Source organism: Vanessa cardui, chromosome 8, assembly GCF_905220365.1.
Source record: "Vanessa cardui chromosome 8, ilVanCard2.1, whole genome shotgun sequence".
NCBI classification, from domain to species: domain Eukaryota; kingdom Metazoa; phylum Arthropoda; class Insecta; order Lepidoptera; family Nymphalidae; genus Vanessa; species Vanessa cardui.
In genome coordinates, this window is record NC_061130.1 from 6,627,358 (window position 1) to 6,642,997 (window position 15,640).

General features: G+C 30.9%; 2 protein-coding genes across 3 annotated transcripts; one reads left to right on the forward strand and one right to left on the reverse strand.

Annotated features, from left to right (window-relative positions):
- The first annotated feature begins 414 nt into the window (after nt 1-414).
- On the forward strand, nt 415-6,110 carry LOC124531826 (N-acetylgalactosaminyltransferase 7). Its single transcript, XM_047106364.1, has 6 exons — nt 415-739; nt 2,860-3,019; nt 3,309-3,480; nt 3,851-4,787; nt 5,099-5,249; nt 5,689-6,110. The coding sequence occupies exons 1-6, from the start codon at nt 544-546 to the stop codon at nt 5,837-5,839; spliced, it is 1,767 nt and encodes a 588-aa protein (XP_046962320.1). The 5' UTR covers nt 415-543; the 3' UTR covers nt 5,840-6,110.
- A 4,352-nt stretch (nt 6,111-10,462) lies between these two features.
- Nucleotides 10,463-12,768, reverse strand: LOC124531805 (tubulin-specific chaperone C). Of its 2 annotated transcripts, XM_047106333.1 has the most exons (3): nt 12,525-12,626; nt 11,914-12,007; nt 10,463-11,854 (listed from the first exon to the last, which is right to left on the reverse strand). In XM_047106333.1, exons 1-3 carry the CDS (start codon nt 12,624-12,626, stop codon nt 10,881-10,883), a joined length of 1,170 nt encoding a protein of 389 aa, XP_046962289.1. In that variant the 3' UTR covers nt 10,463-10,880. The 2 variants fall into 2 exon arrangements, with proteins under 2 accessions (XP_046962289.1, XP_046962287.1); XM_047106331.1 differs by lacking the exon at nt 12,525-12,626 and adding an exon at nt 12,632-12,768 and having other exon boundaries at nt 10,463-12,007.
- Nucleotides 12,769-15,640: the final 2,872 nt, after the last annotated feature.

Here is a 15,640-nt window from a genome sequence, read left to right on the forward strand (position 1 = left end):
GTCATTCATTATTTTTTAAGCAAGTACATTAATAATAACGCAAAGTTTTAGTAGCATACAGCCGCGGTAACGATTTTTTGTTAAAAAAAATTAAAGATTAAATGTAGATATACCTAAAATTGAAAACTTTAACATTTATTTGTATAAATATAAAATATTTTTGTCATAATTTTCACAATGTTGTAATTTTAACTTGTATTTCATATTTTTTCTAAAATAACGTTTGCTAACTAAGATGTATTTAAAACAGTCTTATTTTATCCAGAAATAAAGGTACTAATTTAAAAAATGATCATATATACCTAATCAATAAAACTACAAAACTGTAATTATTACTTATAATTATTAAGCGTATTATATATATATTTTAGGATAAAGCATGAAATGAAACGCAATAGTAGACGTTGTAAATATTAATTTCACAACTTCACAAGACCGAAACGTCATCGGAAGCCGCATTCTCTTACATGGAAGTTTGGTTTTTGTTTTGTTGCGTTTAATAATTAATATTTTAATGATACTATAAAAAGTATATACGGTAAAATGCGCATAACAAACGTAAGACGCGGTAGAATTATTCGTATGACAGCGATTGGTGCCATCCTTTTAATTTTATTGTACGCTGTGCATTCTTATTCCTATGTAAATGTCGACGTTGATTCTAACGATATCGTAATATCAGATGCTCAGCCGAATTATCAAAAGTTTCACAGAGATGTATATCCCACATTGAAAACCGGTAAGTTATTTTTAGTGTACTTTGTTTCAATCTACAAAAGTACAATAATATGTACAGTTATATGGCCTAGAGATGCAATCGGCGTGTATCATTTCCTATAAACAACTTCATATAGGTACATATATTGAAACTATAAATCAATTGTAAATAAAATAAATATAAATTCAATGGTATTTTCAAATATTCCATCAGCATATCTAAACATTTTTTCCTATTTTAATCCATTTTCTGTTTAGTTGATAGTGTTTTAGATTCCAATCTTGTTTATCTGATTGTATACACTAATTGAGGATACATGCTTTTTGATAAGACATGATTTTAATTGATTCTTAGTAGTATAATAGTAGGTGGAATGTTTAAAATTGATAATCTCAAACATGCTTAAAAATCTAGTATGTAAACATGTTTTTTTTAAAAACATCAAAATATACTTGTTAATTAAATTGAATAATACTTTTTATTTGGGGCAATATAAGATGTGCAAGAGGAGGGAGGAGATATAAGGTTCGTCTCCCTTTGAGGAGAAGGCTAGGCATGCTGCTATAATACTAGTTGATGATATAAATGTGCCAGAATTTCTGTGAAATTAGACACTTACAGGCTTAATCACTATGTTTTTAGTTATAAACAAAAATTAAGCACATGAAAATTCAATAGTGCCTGAGTTTGAACATGCAATTGTTGATTATGTGTCCAGCCATGAGGCCATATAGAGATTGAAGCTTAAGATAAATTGTTACTAAATAAAAATATATTTTATAAAGGTACAAGCAAATTAACAATCACTAAATAGCTGTTTTGTTTAAGTTTAAAGTGTCAATTATTAAACAATAACTCCTTTCGATTGTGAGCAAATTTTTGCTATTAATTCTGTCATTTATAGCTCACTCCCAATTGAAGAAGTAATGAAGATATATGAGTATGTACCTTAAATTTACGTAACCCATGCAATTTGCTAATAGCTCAACTATATTGTGCACCACTAGATCTTGAAGAATCACACATCTTTATTTATACAACAAAATTTCTACTATATTATTAAGTAACCATTAATGTTCCCTTTTATTTTATTTTTAAAGAGCCAATAACAGCTTTTTAAACATTAAAAATAAAAAAAATTCAAATCCATAATGATTATTGCAGTTTATTCAAGCTCTCTATCAATCATAAATTAAATGTCAAATGTTGTTTATTTGACTTTTGGCTTCTTTTGTTTGAATTATATATTATTATATTCACATCCTGAGCTTTCTTACCATTTGATATCAATGTTAATAAAAGTTAAAGTTTTAAATACACTTACCCATTTATTTACTGTCTGATAACTTTAGTATTATTAAATATAAATATTATAAATCATTAGTAAACTGTGATGTACTTATCTTTATTATATCTTTAAAAATGCAATAAAAATACAATTTTGTAAAGTTCAAGTAGGCTTTTACAAGCACTTTTGAATCATAATTTTACAATTAAGTGAAGAACAAGATTTTTTTTATGGTATAGTTTGGCAGATGAGCCACGAGATATGGGCCACTCGATGGAAAGTGGTCTCCATCATCACCCATAGACAATGATGCTGTAAGAAATATTAACTATTCCTTACATCATCAATGTGCCACCAACCTTGGGAATGTTATGTCCCTTGTGCCTGTAGTTACACTGGCTCACTCACCCTTCAAACTGGAACACAACAATACTGAAAAATGTTATTTGGCATTACAATAACTGATGAGTATGAGCTCCGCATAATACATTACAAACCAATAAGGATTAGTATATAATACAATAATATTCCACTTAACTACATATTATATACTTTACTTATTTTGAAATTCCGAAAATAACTTCGTATTTTTTTCGTTAAGCCGATGATGCAGTGTTAATTCAATGTTAAAATTGCTTAGTTGTGTTTACTCTTACTCTGCTGATTATACAGATTTCTAACACTGATATTTGGATAAGAGATTCCTAAATGCCACAATGTTTTTTTTTTGTATGTATAATAAATTCTATATGTATAGAATTAGAAAATATTTAAGTTTAGTTCTGCAATGGTATACCACTCCTAATAAGAAATTTTAAATCTAAATATTATGTGTTTTTTATATTATTCTTAGAACTTGGCAACTTTGAACCGAAAACCAAATCGACCGTGAAAGGGCCAGGAGAAGAGGGCATGCCGTATTACATGTCACAAGACCGTGCCAATGATATTGCAGAATCCGAAAGTGAATATGGCATGAATATAGCGGCCTCTGATGATATTGCAATGAACCGGTATATTTGAATAATTTATTATTTCTTAAATATAATTAATGATGCATTATATAATGGTTTAATAAGTTTAATTTATTTAAATTTCAATGCATTTTTCTGTCAATTTCATTTTATATTCTCAATAAACCAACAAGAAACTGTTATCGAGTGTTATTTCATGCCTAAGGCAATTACAGTTATCGTAATAATTCATCAAAAATTTAAGCATACAAATCAAATTAAGTTAAGATTTAAAGGATAAATATGGTTAATTATGTTGAATTATGTACAAAATGATATTTGTGAACAGGTCCATACCAGATACGCGACTAGACGAGTGCAAGTACTGGCACTATCCCCACGACTTGCCCACCACGTCTGTTATCATAGTGTTTCATAACGAAGGCTTCACCGTCCTCATGCGCACAGTTCACACTGTGATCGAGCGATCACCGCCGCACGTATTACATGAAGTTGTTCTGGTAAGTGGAAATAATTTTAACGCGATTTTAACTGCTTTTTCTTCAATATAATAACATTTTTGTTTCCTGCAAACTATATTAATTTACTGGTAGTCGCTCGCGGCTTCACTTACGTTTGAGTGTGTTAGGCAATAAAAGCATTTGTCCATTCTTGGAGTTCAAATTTGCTTCGCACTAAATTTCATAAAATTCGGTTCAGCTGTTTGGTCGTGAAAGAACGGACGGACAGAGTTACTTTTACATTAAAAATATTATTTTAAATTAATAAAATCATGGCATTGATTATGACGGAGCATATGGTATTGTAATCTCTGACATCTTGTCCCTGGCTAGTTTAAAACCGATATTAAAGTATAGTAAATTATTATAGGTAGACGACTTCTCCGATAAGGACAATCTCAAAGAAAATTTAGATAACTATATAAAAAGATGGCATGGTAAAGTACGACTCATTAGAAATACTCGGCGAGAGGGTCTTATTCGTACCCGATCTAGAGGCGCAAAAGAGGCTACCGGTGACGTCATCGTATTCCTAGATGCCCACTGTGAAGTTAATGTGAATTGGTTGCCTCCGCTTCTCGCCCCAATTTATAGAGATTATAGAATTATGACGGTTCCAGTAATTGATGGAATTGATCACAGAACATTCGAATATAGACCTGTTTACCAGCACGGGACAAATTACAGGGGGATCTTTGAGTGGGGAATGCTCTATAAAGAGAACGAAGTTCCAGACAGAGAAGCAAATCTGCACAAACACAAATCCGAACCCTACAAAAGTCCAACGCATGCCGGTGGTCTGTTTGCTATTAATCGAAGATACTTCTTGGAAATCGGAGCATACGACCCAGGTCTCTTGGTTTGGGGTGGAGAGAACTTCGAATTGAGTTTTAAAATTTGGCAGTGCGGCGGAAGTATAGAATGGGTACCGTGTTCCAGAGTAGGTCATGTCTATCGCGCGTTCATGCCATACTCGTTTGGAGATTTGGCGAAAAACCGAAAAGGATCCCTAATAACTATTAACTATAAGAGGGTGATAGAGACATGGTTCGATGAAGAACATAAAGAATACTTTTACACGAGAGAACCCATGGCCAGGTTCCTGGATATGGGAGACATAAGTGCACAGGTGGCATTGAAAGAAAAATTAAAATGCAAAGACTTCGGATGGTTTATGGAAAATGTGGCTTACGATGTTTATGATAAATTTCCTAAACTACCTAAAAATGTTCATTGGGGCATGGTTAGAAATAAAGCAGCTGATCTTTGCTTGGATACCATGGGAAAAGCGGCTCCAGCATACATTGGTAAGTAAACCGAATTATTCATCCATGAAACACATTTACTTGTGTGTGTTATTTATATTTGTGTAATAAAATTATATAAATATATGAAAATGGCCAAAGACAAAATATTTTAGGCGTTTTTAATTTTCGAAACGAATCATTACAATCGACGATAAATGTATTCGTCGAGCATCATAATTCTAGAAAGCCTTGATGGCAAGTGTTCCTTGAATACTCTTATGATACGGTCCAACAATGGCCATTCTTGTTACTACTTTATCATATCCATCCATATCTTTGACAAAACGAGTAATATGTAACTATTTTCTCAGGCACTACAACTTGTCATGGAGCAGGCAACAATCAACTATTTAGACTTAACGAGGCAGGTCAGCTTGGTGTAGGAGAGAGGTGCGTTGAAGCAGATAAGGAAAACGTCAAACAGGCAATCTGCAGGCTTGGCACTGTCGATGGCCCATGGAGGTAAATATTCATATTAATTTAAATTGATATTATATATTTTTTTATGGAGACTTAAGTCAAATAACCTATCTGATGATAAGTGGTAAGTTTTGTCCATAGAAATTGGTATTGTGTGTAATATGTAGATGGTGTAAGGAAAGCAACATTTATCACAAAACATTTACAACAATGTGATGTATTACCACAGTAACATTGATCATTTTAATATTATATTCCATGAGAAGTAAGGGTAACATCAAAGTCAATAAATTATTCTCGGCACTCCTTTCTGTAAAAAAATTCTCAGATATTTTTAACTGTATCGATATAGTATATATTTGTGTATAAGCACAACTACTACAGGCAAGCCAATCTTAATAAAGTGTTGTGATACTAAATGTTAGTTTTGTAACAGCTCATCAGTATGGTCTTTTTATTAATCATAATTCTATTATTTTAGGTACGATGAAAAGCACAACCAATTAATACATCGTCTCCACAGTTATTGTCTAACGTTACAACCTAACTCAAGAACACTAGGCTTAGCCCCGTGCGACCCTAACAACACATTCCAACAATGGACGATCACACATAAAAAGCCTAATTGGTGAATATTTTTCGTTTTTATAAGAAAAAGTAATATTATAAAGTTGTGATTCTCGAAGTAATGATTGAAATGTTTTTTCAAATCATTTATGATCTAAATAATTTGTAATCATCAATCAAAAAGTAAGAAAAGCAAAATTAAAAGAAACACCAGTAATAAAAAATTACGAAAATACTGCCTTTAGTAATAACAGCAATAATATTAGTGTACTTATATTTATAATATATGCAGCAAACATTTAAAAACATTTAACAGTAGAATGTGAACGGAAGAAAGAATGTAAAGTATATGACAAAAAACAGCATTTTATTACAAAAAAGATCTCCCAGCTATGCTAAAGTATGTAATGAACATTAACAGATATTGATTTCTTAAGAACTAAATCATTTGTCGCAGAAAACTTAAGAAAATGGTGATTAATGTTTTTTTTTAACTGGGTCTTAAATTAAACTTATTTTCTCTCTTTCTTTCGTAATTAATTTGTTATTCGAAAGAAAGTGACACACCATTGCTCAAATAAAGAGCCCTAAATAACCATTATAAGTAAAGCACCACACTTCGGCTATAAAATGTTATTTAACATATATTAGTTTACATTTTGTCCTACATTTTAATGTTTTCATGTTATGGAACATTATTGAAGAAAATACCTACACCGGAAAGCTTGCAAAATGATAGGCAACAATGTGTTTTAATTAGTGTTGAAGTGTTAAAAACATCTTGAAATGTCAGTTGAAAGTCAATGTTAAATGATGGTTTAAAACATTACAAAGCAGGCCTTACTATTTCTTTAAATATCATACAAAACACTTTGTACAAATTTTATTGAATTGAGTAATAAGAAGTGTATTTGTATTACTATTTTATTCTACATTATTTAATATTACTTTAAACTAGACTATTACAAAAAAAACGATGATTATTATTAAACTAGAATGTTACAAAATTTTGTCATAGTGTATGAATTTTTGTATATATTTCCTGAAATTACAACTAGTTGATAAGCTATCTATAAATTGAATGAGATTTTCAAAAAGACATTCAATATTCTGTACTTAATAATTATATGACATTCCTTGAAATTTGAATTACATAGAATCTCTTATATATTGAGATTATAAATAAAAATATAATTAATTTATATAACAGTCATTTATATATGTTTACTCAAAATGTTTAAAATATTATTCTACATTTTCTATCAATATGAATTTTACTTAATTCTCTAATTGCATTTAATTTATATTTTTGTCTCGTTTTATACAATTTTATATTTATATATTAAGGATTGTATTTAATTATTATATAATAAAAATTAATATAGTTACTATAATTACTTAGAATAATTTGAATAACTTAATTACGTAGCATATTTTATATAATTCCCGTCGAGTTCTATTAATTAGCTCATCACAAATTCAAAATATAGCTATACATATAATATGTGTTTTTACTTTCTATTGAAACAGATTTTGAAAAAGTTTACATCATTAATAGTGACATATCACACCATATATATGTCATTTTTGTATTCACATAATTATAGTACGACACAACTTAGATGTCGCATCGGCAAAATACGTAAAACCGATCACATCCAAATTGAGTACGCTATCCCAAATTATCAATATTTATTTCTCATGCGAATATGATCTTTGCACAATGGTAACTTGTAATATCATATGACATAATATATTTGTCAATTTGACACGTCGATTTACATGCACTTGCTTTCTCTGACGCGTTAATCTATAGCGACGAATAGCGTCGAATGGCGCGATAGGGAGCTATATCTATTGGTTGTGTAAATCGGCAGTAATCGGTTTTATTTTCATTCCATTGCATTTTCCGATGCTACGCCTAATTTGTGTCGTACTATAATCAAAGTTTAAAAGGAGAATTGAATGAATATATAGAAATGGCAGGATTTAAATTTTTTAAGAAAAAAATATATGAAAATAGCATAAATTATTCATGCCTTACGTGATCAATGGAAATGCTGAAGACAATATTATATTAAGCAACAAGTCAAAACGAGTATCTTTTCGTCATCTTTGAGATTACAGTTAAAACTTTGATTTTCTTTGCCATAATCGATAATTTTGATCGAATTCATGGTAAACAAAACAATTAACTAACGGTATTTGGGTTAGTTTTATTTATTTCTGTAAGCGTGAGTATGTCGTCTGGGTAAAGGTATTCTGACATGTCCTTTTAATGGCGCCTTTAAAAAAAGTTTACTAATCTTACCTGACCTATATCTTCGATCAAAATAATATTAATCGAAGAGTTCTGACTGTAACATCAGTTTTACAGCATTCATTTTGCAGAATTTTAGTTAAACACTAATTTATCATTTTATTGTGAAGACTTTTATACAGACAATATTGTTTTACTAAAAACCCCTTCAACAATATTTTATCAAACTAACATTAACTATGAATACATAGGTAAAAGCTAAAACTAAGAAATTGATGATTTTTTTTTCAATTGTTGTCTAAAAAAGGATTAAAGCCTTCATTAAGAGAATAGTAAAAATATTTGCTTACTACCGATTGCATCTTGTAATATATCTGTAGTATATACTTACTATAATTTTATAATGTATTGTATAGATTGCTTTACTCCTACTTTAGTATAATAATATTTTACTGTTACATACACTATGTACCTATACTATGACAAATATTTTTAGCAATAAGACTATATACTCTTATATATATTATATATATTCTATACTCTGCTTACTAACAATACTATTTGAGGTTTGTTAAGCACATTATGACAGTAAGTAATATTTTGGCTCGTCTATGCTTTAGCAAGCTTTTTACTAGGATGACAAATTTTAATCAATATATTGCTTATATAAAGACAGTAGAAATATTGGTTTTATTACAAATAAAAAAACTCCAATTAAACTATCTTGAGTTAATATTTGTTTTTCTCTTCACATTAGTGGTACTTGTTACGTAACTTTACGTACTAAATCTTCTTATTAACTAATTTGGTCTTATTTATATTTATTTATTTCAATTACAGTTGATAAAATTGATAATCATGTTCATTTTCATTGATCATTCCTGTATTTTGTGTATTCGAAAATGTTACAAACACATTAACAAATATATGAGCTCGCAAATGCCTTGAATCTGACAAAAAAGAAATGCAGGTATGCAAGACATCTAGTGAACCAGTACCCATATACTATTAAACATAATAATATGCAATACAAATATGTATTACTTATTCTAAATCAAACCACAAATCGTTCTCAAATTATTGTGCTCGACTGATTCTATTATATTTTATAAATTAATTATTGCGTTTTATTTTAGTGTGTGTCATTGGTTAGTGTAGACTCGTGAGTAATAGGGGCAAATCACCTCCAGTAGATTTCGCAATAAGAATCGACAAAAATGCACATCATTGCATTTGTTGTGATATAAAACGGTCTTTTAATATATCTCCTCAGTGTTGACCGAACATGCAGTAGTTGTTTTAAAACCTATCGATGTGTTGATGTGTTTTCAAACGCAACCTTGAAATGCCACCGGACTACAGGATTATTATTTTGATTGACCCTAAAACGCGTAATTTGGCTAAATTTTCGTAAAAGTCACATGTGAAATTTTATTATAAAATATTCTTCGTTTATTATAGAATTATGCTTACACAATGTTTAAAATATGTTTTATAGCAAGTTATGTATCGGGATAAATTTATCCCAACTTTCTTATTAATGTTAGACATAATGGGGTCATTTCATTTTCACTATAATAGCTAAGTTTAATTTATATACATTAATAATTGGATTTGTTTATTCATGTATAAATGTTCGATATTACGAATTTATAGCTTTTAAAAATTTTGTCTGTCTAGATTTCATTTAGGCTGTAGTTTTATTTGTAAAAATTTAAGGACTTAAGTCGTTTAGTTCGCTATGTATTTACTTTGTTAAATAAATAAATATTTATCGTTAATGTTATTTTAATTTATTATGATCCTTGGCATTTGAAGGTCGGAAGTTTTTTATACTTATTCCTTTTCAATGTCTTATAAGCAAAATGTATATATGTCGAAATCTACGACGAATTTAGATCATAGACAATTTACCGATAAACATGAGAATAATATTATAGCTATGCATAGTTAATATGTAAAAAAAATCGATATTCCGGAATGATTGGCGAATTTAAATTTGTTGTAGTAGTAGCCTTGTGCTACAGTCGCGTGGTGAACTGTTCCATATTTGCCCTTATTAATTTCTTAGTAACCGCCCAGTAACATATGACTTTTTTTAAATATTTTTTAATAATTATCTCCTCCGATTCCTTAAGCTGACTTACAATATAAAACGAATATCTAAATCGAGGACACTCCTAACAACCTAGTCTGCGAATGTTTCATGAAACAATACAAACTTCACGAATTATGCCAAATTAGCTCTCTCAACTTTTCCGCAGAGATGTTGATACACCCTTATATCGAGCCTCGTTCTGATCGTTTACCCATTTTGCCAAAAACCCCTATCTTATTTTTCTATTGACCCCACAGTAAGTGCCCATAAAGTATGATTTTATAATCATTTTAAAAAGGGATAGACATTCGTTTTAATAAAATAAAAAAGTAAATTTTACAAAATTCTTTAATTCATAAATATTTTAATAAAAGCTTCTATATTGTGTTAACTATGCAGTTATGTTTTGTGTATTTCTACATATAATTTTATTTTAATTTTAGCAGACAATGTTAAAACTTTAATAATAGCAAGCAATGTATAAGTCTTAACAAAATTATTATATAATGATAATAACATGGACCTTATGATTAATTTAAATTAAAAAATATTTTAATTTATATTGACAACTTTTTATTTTTGTTCTTTGAAAATAAAATGCACTGCTTAAGGAAGTCTTTTAAAACTGCTTATATAAATATTATTTTCCAATAAAATGTTGAATTCAGTTGTATATTATATTTAAATGATTTAAACTAAAAATATGTTATCTAATTTAAATACATTAACAAAGACTGAAAATATGATATTATAATGGTGTTTTAGACCACCACTCGTCCCAATCACAAACCCTTTGTGTAACATCCAAAATTGACCAATTAGGTGAGGGTACATCTGGTGCTAGCCAATTGAAATCATCCAAGCAATCCCAATTATTAGTATTTCTATCTAGTGAGGACATATTAAAATGCTTTTCTAAATCTTCATAGTGCAAATTATAAGGTGCTGTGTGAATATGGTCACAATCTTCTACAATGCCCTTACTAGTGACATGCAAATATACATCACACTTAATAGAGCTATGCATTCTGAGTTGTTGGCAAGCAGTAACAATCTTACAATTTGTGCACTTCTCTATGAAAACAGAAGAGGTCACAGGACCGGTAAGAACTATGCAGTTATCCAAATTGGTTATATGTAAAGTCCCCATAACGCCTCTCAGACCAACAGTACAATTCTTTAAATTTCTCAAAGCAACATCACGTTGAAATAACTCATCATTTTCTAAAGATAAAACTTTATCTTCCTTAGAATCAAATCCAAATAGCTTTTCATCCCATTTGTTGCTGTCTGTCTTGCCAGCCCCATCGTTTTCATCCATAGAATTCTGTTTTTGAGTGTGAGATTTTGGTAACTTTTTCCGAGTAAAACCAAATTTCTTTCTAGGCACATATCTATCTTCTAATTCATAACATTTTGTTTGCAAATTTTGTACAATACCCAAATATTTTCGCATATTAAACTCTTTTAAAAAAAAGGAAGAAGTGACCACAAACTTTTGTAGCTCATTGACTTCTCTCTTAATGTTATCAAAGTGCTGAGGCAATACATTTGTTTCTAGTGTTGGTATGTGAGAGAGCAATTGTTCAATATTCTCAGATCTTATTTTGAATGCTCCAGAAAAATAATCCTCATTTTCATTTGTGGCATCAACTTCTTCCCTTGCCCTGTGCGCTTTCTGAAGTTTTTCTAATCTTTGTGCATCTCGTCTGCTTAGTCTTTCGAGAACTGTAGTTTTGTCAGTCATTTTCCTTTCTTCAGAAGTTCCTCCACCTTTTTATTTATTTCAGAATCGGGATTAGCAGCTTCTTTAAGAACAGCTATGGTGTGATGTGATACTCTTCTGGCATCTGTATGCTTAGATTCTTGATTAAACTGAAATTAAAAAAATATATTACTAAAATTTATAAAAGAAAACCCATCATACACTTTTAAAATATTTCTATTATAGTTTCTATTTGTTATTTAATTTCATGGATTAGAGTAGATTTAAAGGCTTAACACAAACTTGATGTCATTTTAATACCTACTTTATCTTATCAATATATATATTCAGTTTTTAAAAGGTAACATATACAAAATATAGAATAACCATAATAATGAAACACAAATAGTGAATGTAAATATACTGCTGCAAGCAAAAACAGGAATAATTTTATAACATGAATGATCAACACATACAAACCACACCACAAATTGTTAAAATTATGGTTTATACAACATTACAATATTGCATTGCCAAATAATGACTTATATTAGTAAAAATAAGAAGTGACAATGTTAACACCAAATACATAACAAATGATTTTTTTAATTCAATCTGAAACATAATATATGAACCCCATAAACAGTGATCTCACAACATTTAACTAAAATTTAAATCTTTAATGACCTTCTTGAGTAGTTCATCATCAGGTTTGACAAATGTGAAGAGGCCGTAGCCGAGGGTTCCAAAGGAGATCACCCAGAACAAAGACCTAGCAGCAATGCTCATCTCACCGAGATTATATCTTGCCCTCGTTTGTCCACACTTTTGCGTCGAGTTCACGAGTCTTGTGCCCACCTAGTGTTTCACCCAATTTGTAGTAACCTTCCAGCACCCAGTTGTAATTCTTGTGCATATAAAATCGAAAGTCTAAAATAAAAAATTGAAAATATATATTGCTATTTTACATACCAAATAGAATTCCATAACCTATGCTAAAGCTGTGTGCAACTGATTTGACTAAAAATATAAAAGATTGAGATTGTACTACATTATTTCAAGAGATTTTTTAATGACGGCTGCCTTTATTTATACTATTTCGTTTACTTATTATCGTATACATATTATATTGTACCACAACGAAACTAATGATTTTTTTAAAATATATTTGTTACAAATGTGTACATTTAGTACATATTTTAAGCTAAACTTATATAATAAATATAAATCCCTCTAAACTCACCCCGTTCAGTGTTCAATTTGTACCATAATCCGTAGGATATAGCAATACCTATAGATTCGGCAACGAATATAGTCGCCGCAGTTAAACCAAGTACACGTTTAAACTTAGATGTTGGCTTTTTTTCCAGCATAGTACAATTAACAGCAACAAAAAGAAAATTTTATTCTACACTGATACATTCGAAGCGTAAATAAAAATTTTGACTCAAATCACAAAATCAAAATGTCGCATGCGATGACGTAAGAATAAGAATTAAGAAAAATGAAGTACAGATGGCAGATTATATAGAAAAAGTTTAATACAAAGGCATGAAATATCTATGAATATTTCTGATTTTAATATCGATGGTTTTTAAGAAAAGATTTAATATGTATTATAGTAACAATTTTATTTCTTTAAAATAAAAAATCAAAATATCAAATATGTTAAATTCAAGTAGTCTTTTACAAACACTTTAATCGTCATTTAACAACTATATTATGTGAAGTTATCACCGGTTCCTTCGTACTGTAGATTCTACTGAGAAGAACCGGCAAGAAATCAGCAGCCACTCTTTTATTGAGTAAAGGTTAATAAATACTACCTAGCTAACTTTAATTACATATTCAATGTAAAACTAATAAAAATATTTAACATTAAATAAATAGATTTTTTAATAAGATTAATAAAATAGTAAGGGCATCTATTTGTACATCATGTAAATAAGTAGGTATTGTTAAAATCATTTTCTCATTATAACGGACCTTATTCTAATACCATTCTTATCGCTTGTTAAATGATGAATTTAATTTAATTTTACATAAAATAATATTACCCTATCTTTTAAGTGGGTACTGAGCAGTCGACTACATATGGCAACTAAATAGGTAAAGCTATTAAAAATTAAACATAAGACCAACTTTGCTTATTTTTGCGTTAAATAAAAACAATAGGTTAAATTATTGTTTTCTTTTTTAATTTAATGTAGTTAGTGACTTTAAGCAAATAAAAATGCGTGGTAAGTAATAATACAATAGACAATTGAATTGAGAACCTCTTTTTATTGATTATTTCAGTGTGCGTAAAACCTCACAATACTATGCCGATTTTCCTGTATATGCATAAATAAAGGAGCTGGTAACATAACCTACAGATACTATGACAGTTGATAGATATGCTAAGTGTGTATCCTTTACACGAGTGGTGTATAGTTTACGAACGAACTTGTTCGATAGAGCGGTCTCATCAATAAATTACGCGAACTAGATCATCGATTTTTCGCTCTATAGTTTGGTAGCTTGTTTTCTATTCTAGCTCGTTAACTATTAATTAATTTAATTAATCATTTACTTAGAGTCCATACCTTTTAATTTTTTTTTATGGAATAGGTGGCAAACGAGCAGGAGGCTCACCTGATGGAAAGTGACTACCACCGTCCATGGACATCTGCAACACCAGGAGGCTTGCAGGTGCGTTGCCGGCTTTTGAGAAAGGAGTAGGCTCTTTTCTTGAAGGTTCCCATGTCGTATCGGTTCGGAAAAACCGCCGGCGAAAGCTGGTTCCACAAAGTGGTTGTGCGAGGCAGAAAATGTCTAAGAAATCGCGCTGTTGTGGATTTTCGGACATCAAGATGGTGCGGGTGAAAGTTAGAATTTTGACGAGATGTCCGAAGGTGAAATTCAGCAGCCGGGATTAATCCGAACAATTCCTCGGAACATTCCCCGTGAAAAATTCGGTAGAAGATGCAGAGTGATCCAACATCTCTACGCCAAGCCAAAAGAATCAAGAAGATCGGAAAGGGCTTGATCGTCGATAACTCGAGCCGCTCTACGTTGGATGCGGTCAAATGGAAGGAGCTAGTACTGGGGAGCACCCGCCCAGAGGTGAGAGCAGTACTCCATGTGAGGCCGAATTTGCGCCTTGTAAAGTTTTAGGCGATGGGTCGACGTGAAATACTGTCTCGCCTTGCTGAGCACACCGAGCTTCTTTGAAGCCAATATGGCTTTGCCTTCCAATTGACCGCGGAACTGAACGAGGCTCGAAATATCAACGCCATGTATTCCGATACTACCTGTAGGGGCTATCGGGATGTTCGCAAATCGTGGAGATACGACAAATGGTGTTTTTTTAGCGGTTAACGCGCAAACTTGCGTCTTTTTGGGGTTGAAATGGACTAAATTTAGCCGGCCCCAGTTCGTTAAACGAAGTCTCGATTTCAGACACAAGTTTATTCCGGTTTTCTTCGACGTTTTCCCGAGAAATATTAGCGCGGCCGGTGTATAAGGTGTCAACGGTACTGTCGTCTGCATAGCAATGAATGTTCCCAATTTGCAACAAGTCATTAATATGCAGAAGAAACAAAGTAGGTGATAGAACGCAGCCTTGTGGAACACCAGCATTGACGAACTTTAAGTCGGAGCATGCACCGTCGACAACGACTTTGATGCTCCGATCTGCCAAAAAGCTGGTAATCCAATTGCATAATTTCCCGGGGAGCCCATAGGAAGGAAGCTTCGAAAGAAGCGCTTTGTGCCACACGCGATCGAAGGCCTTCGCCATGTCCAAGCTGGCTGCTAATGCC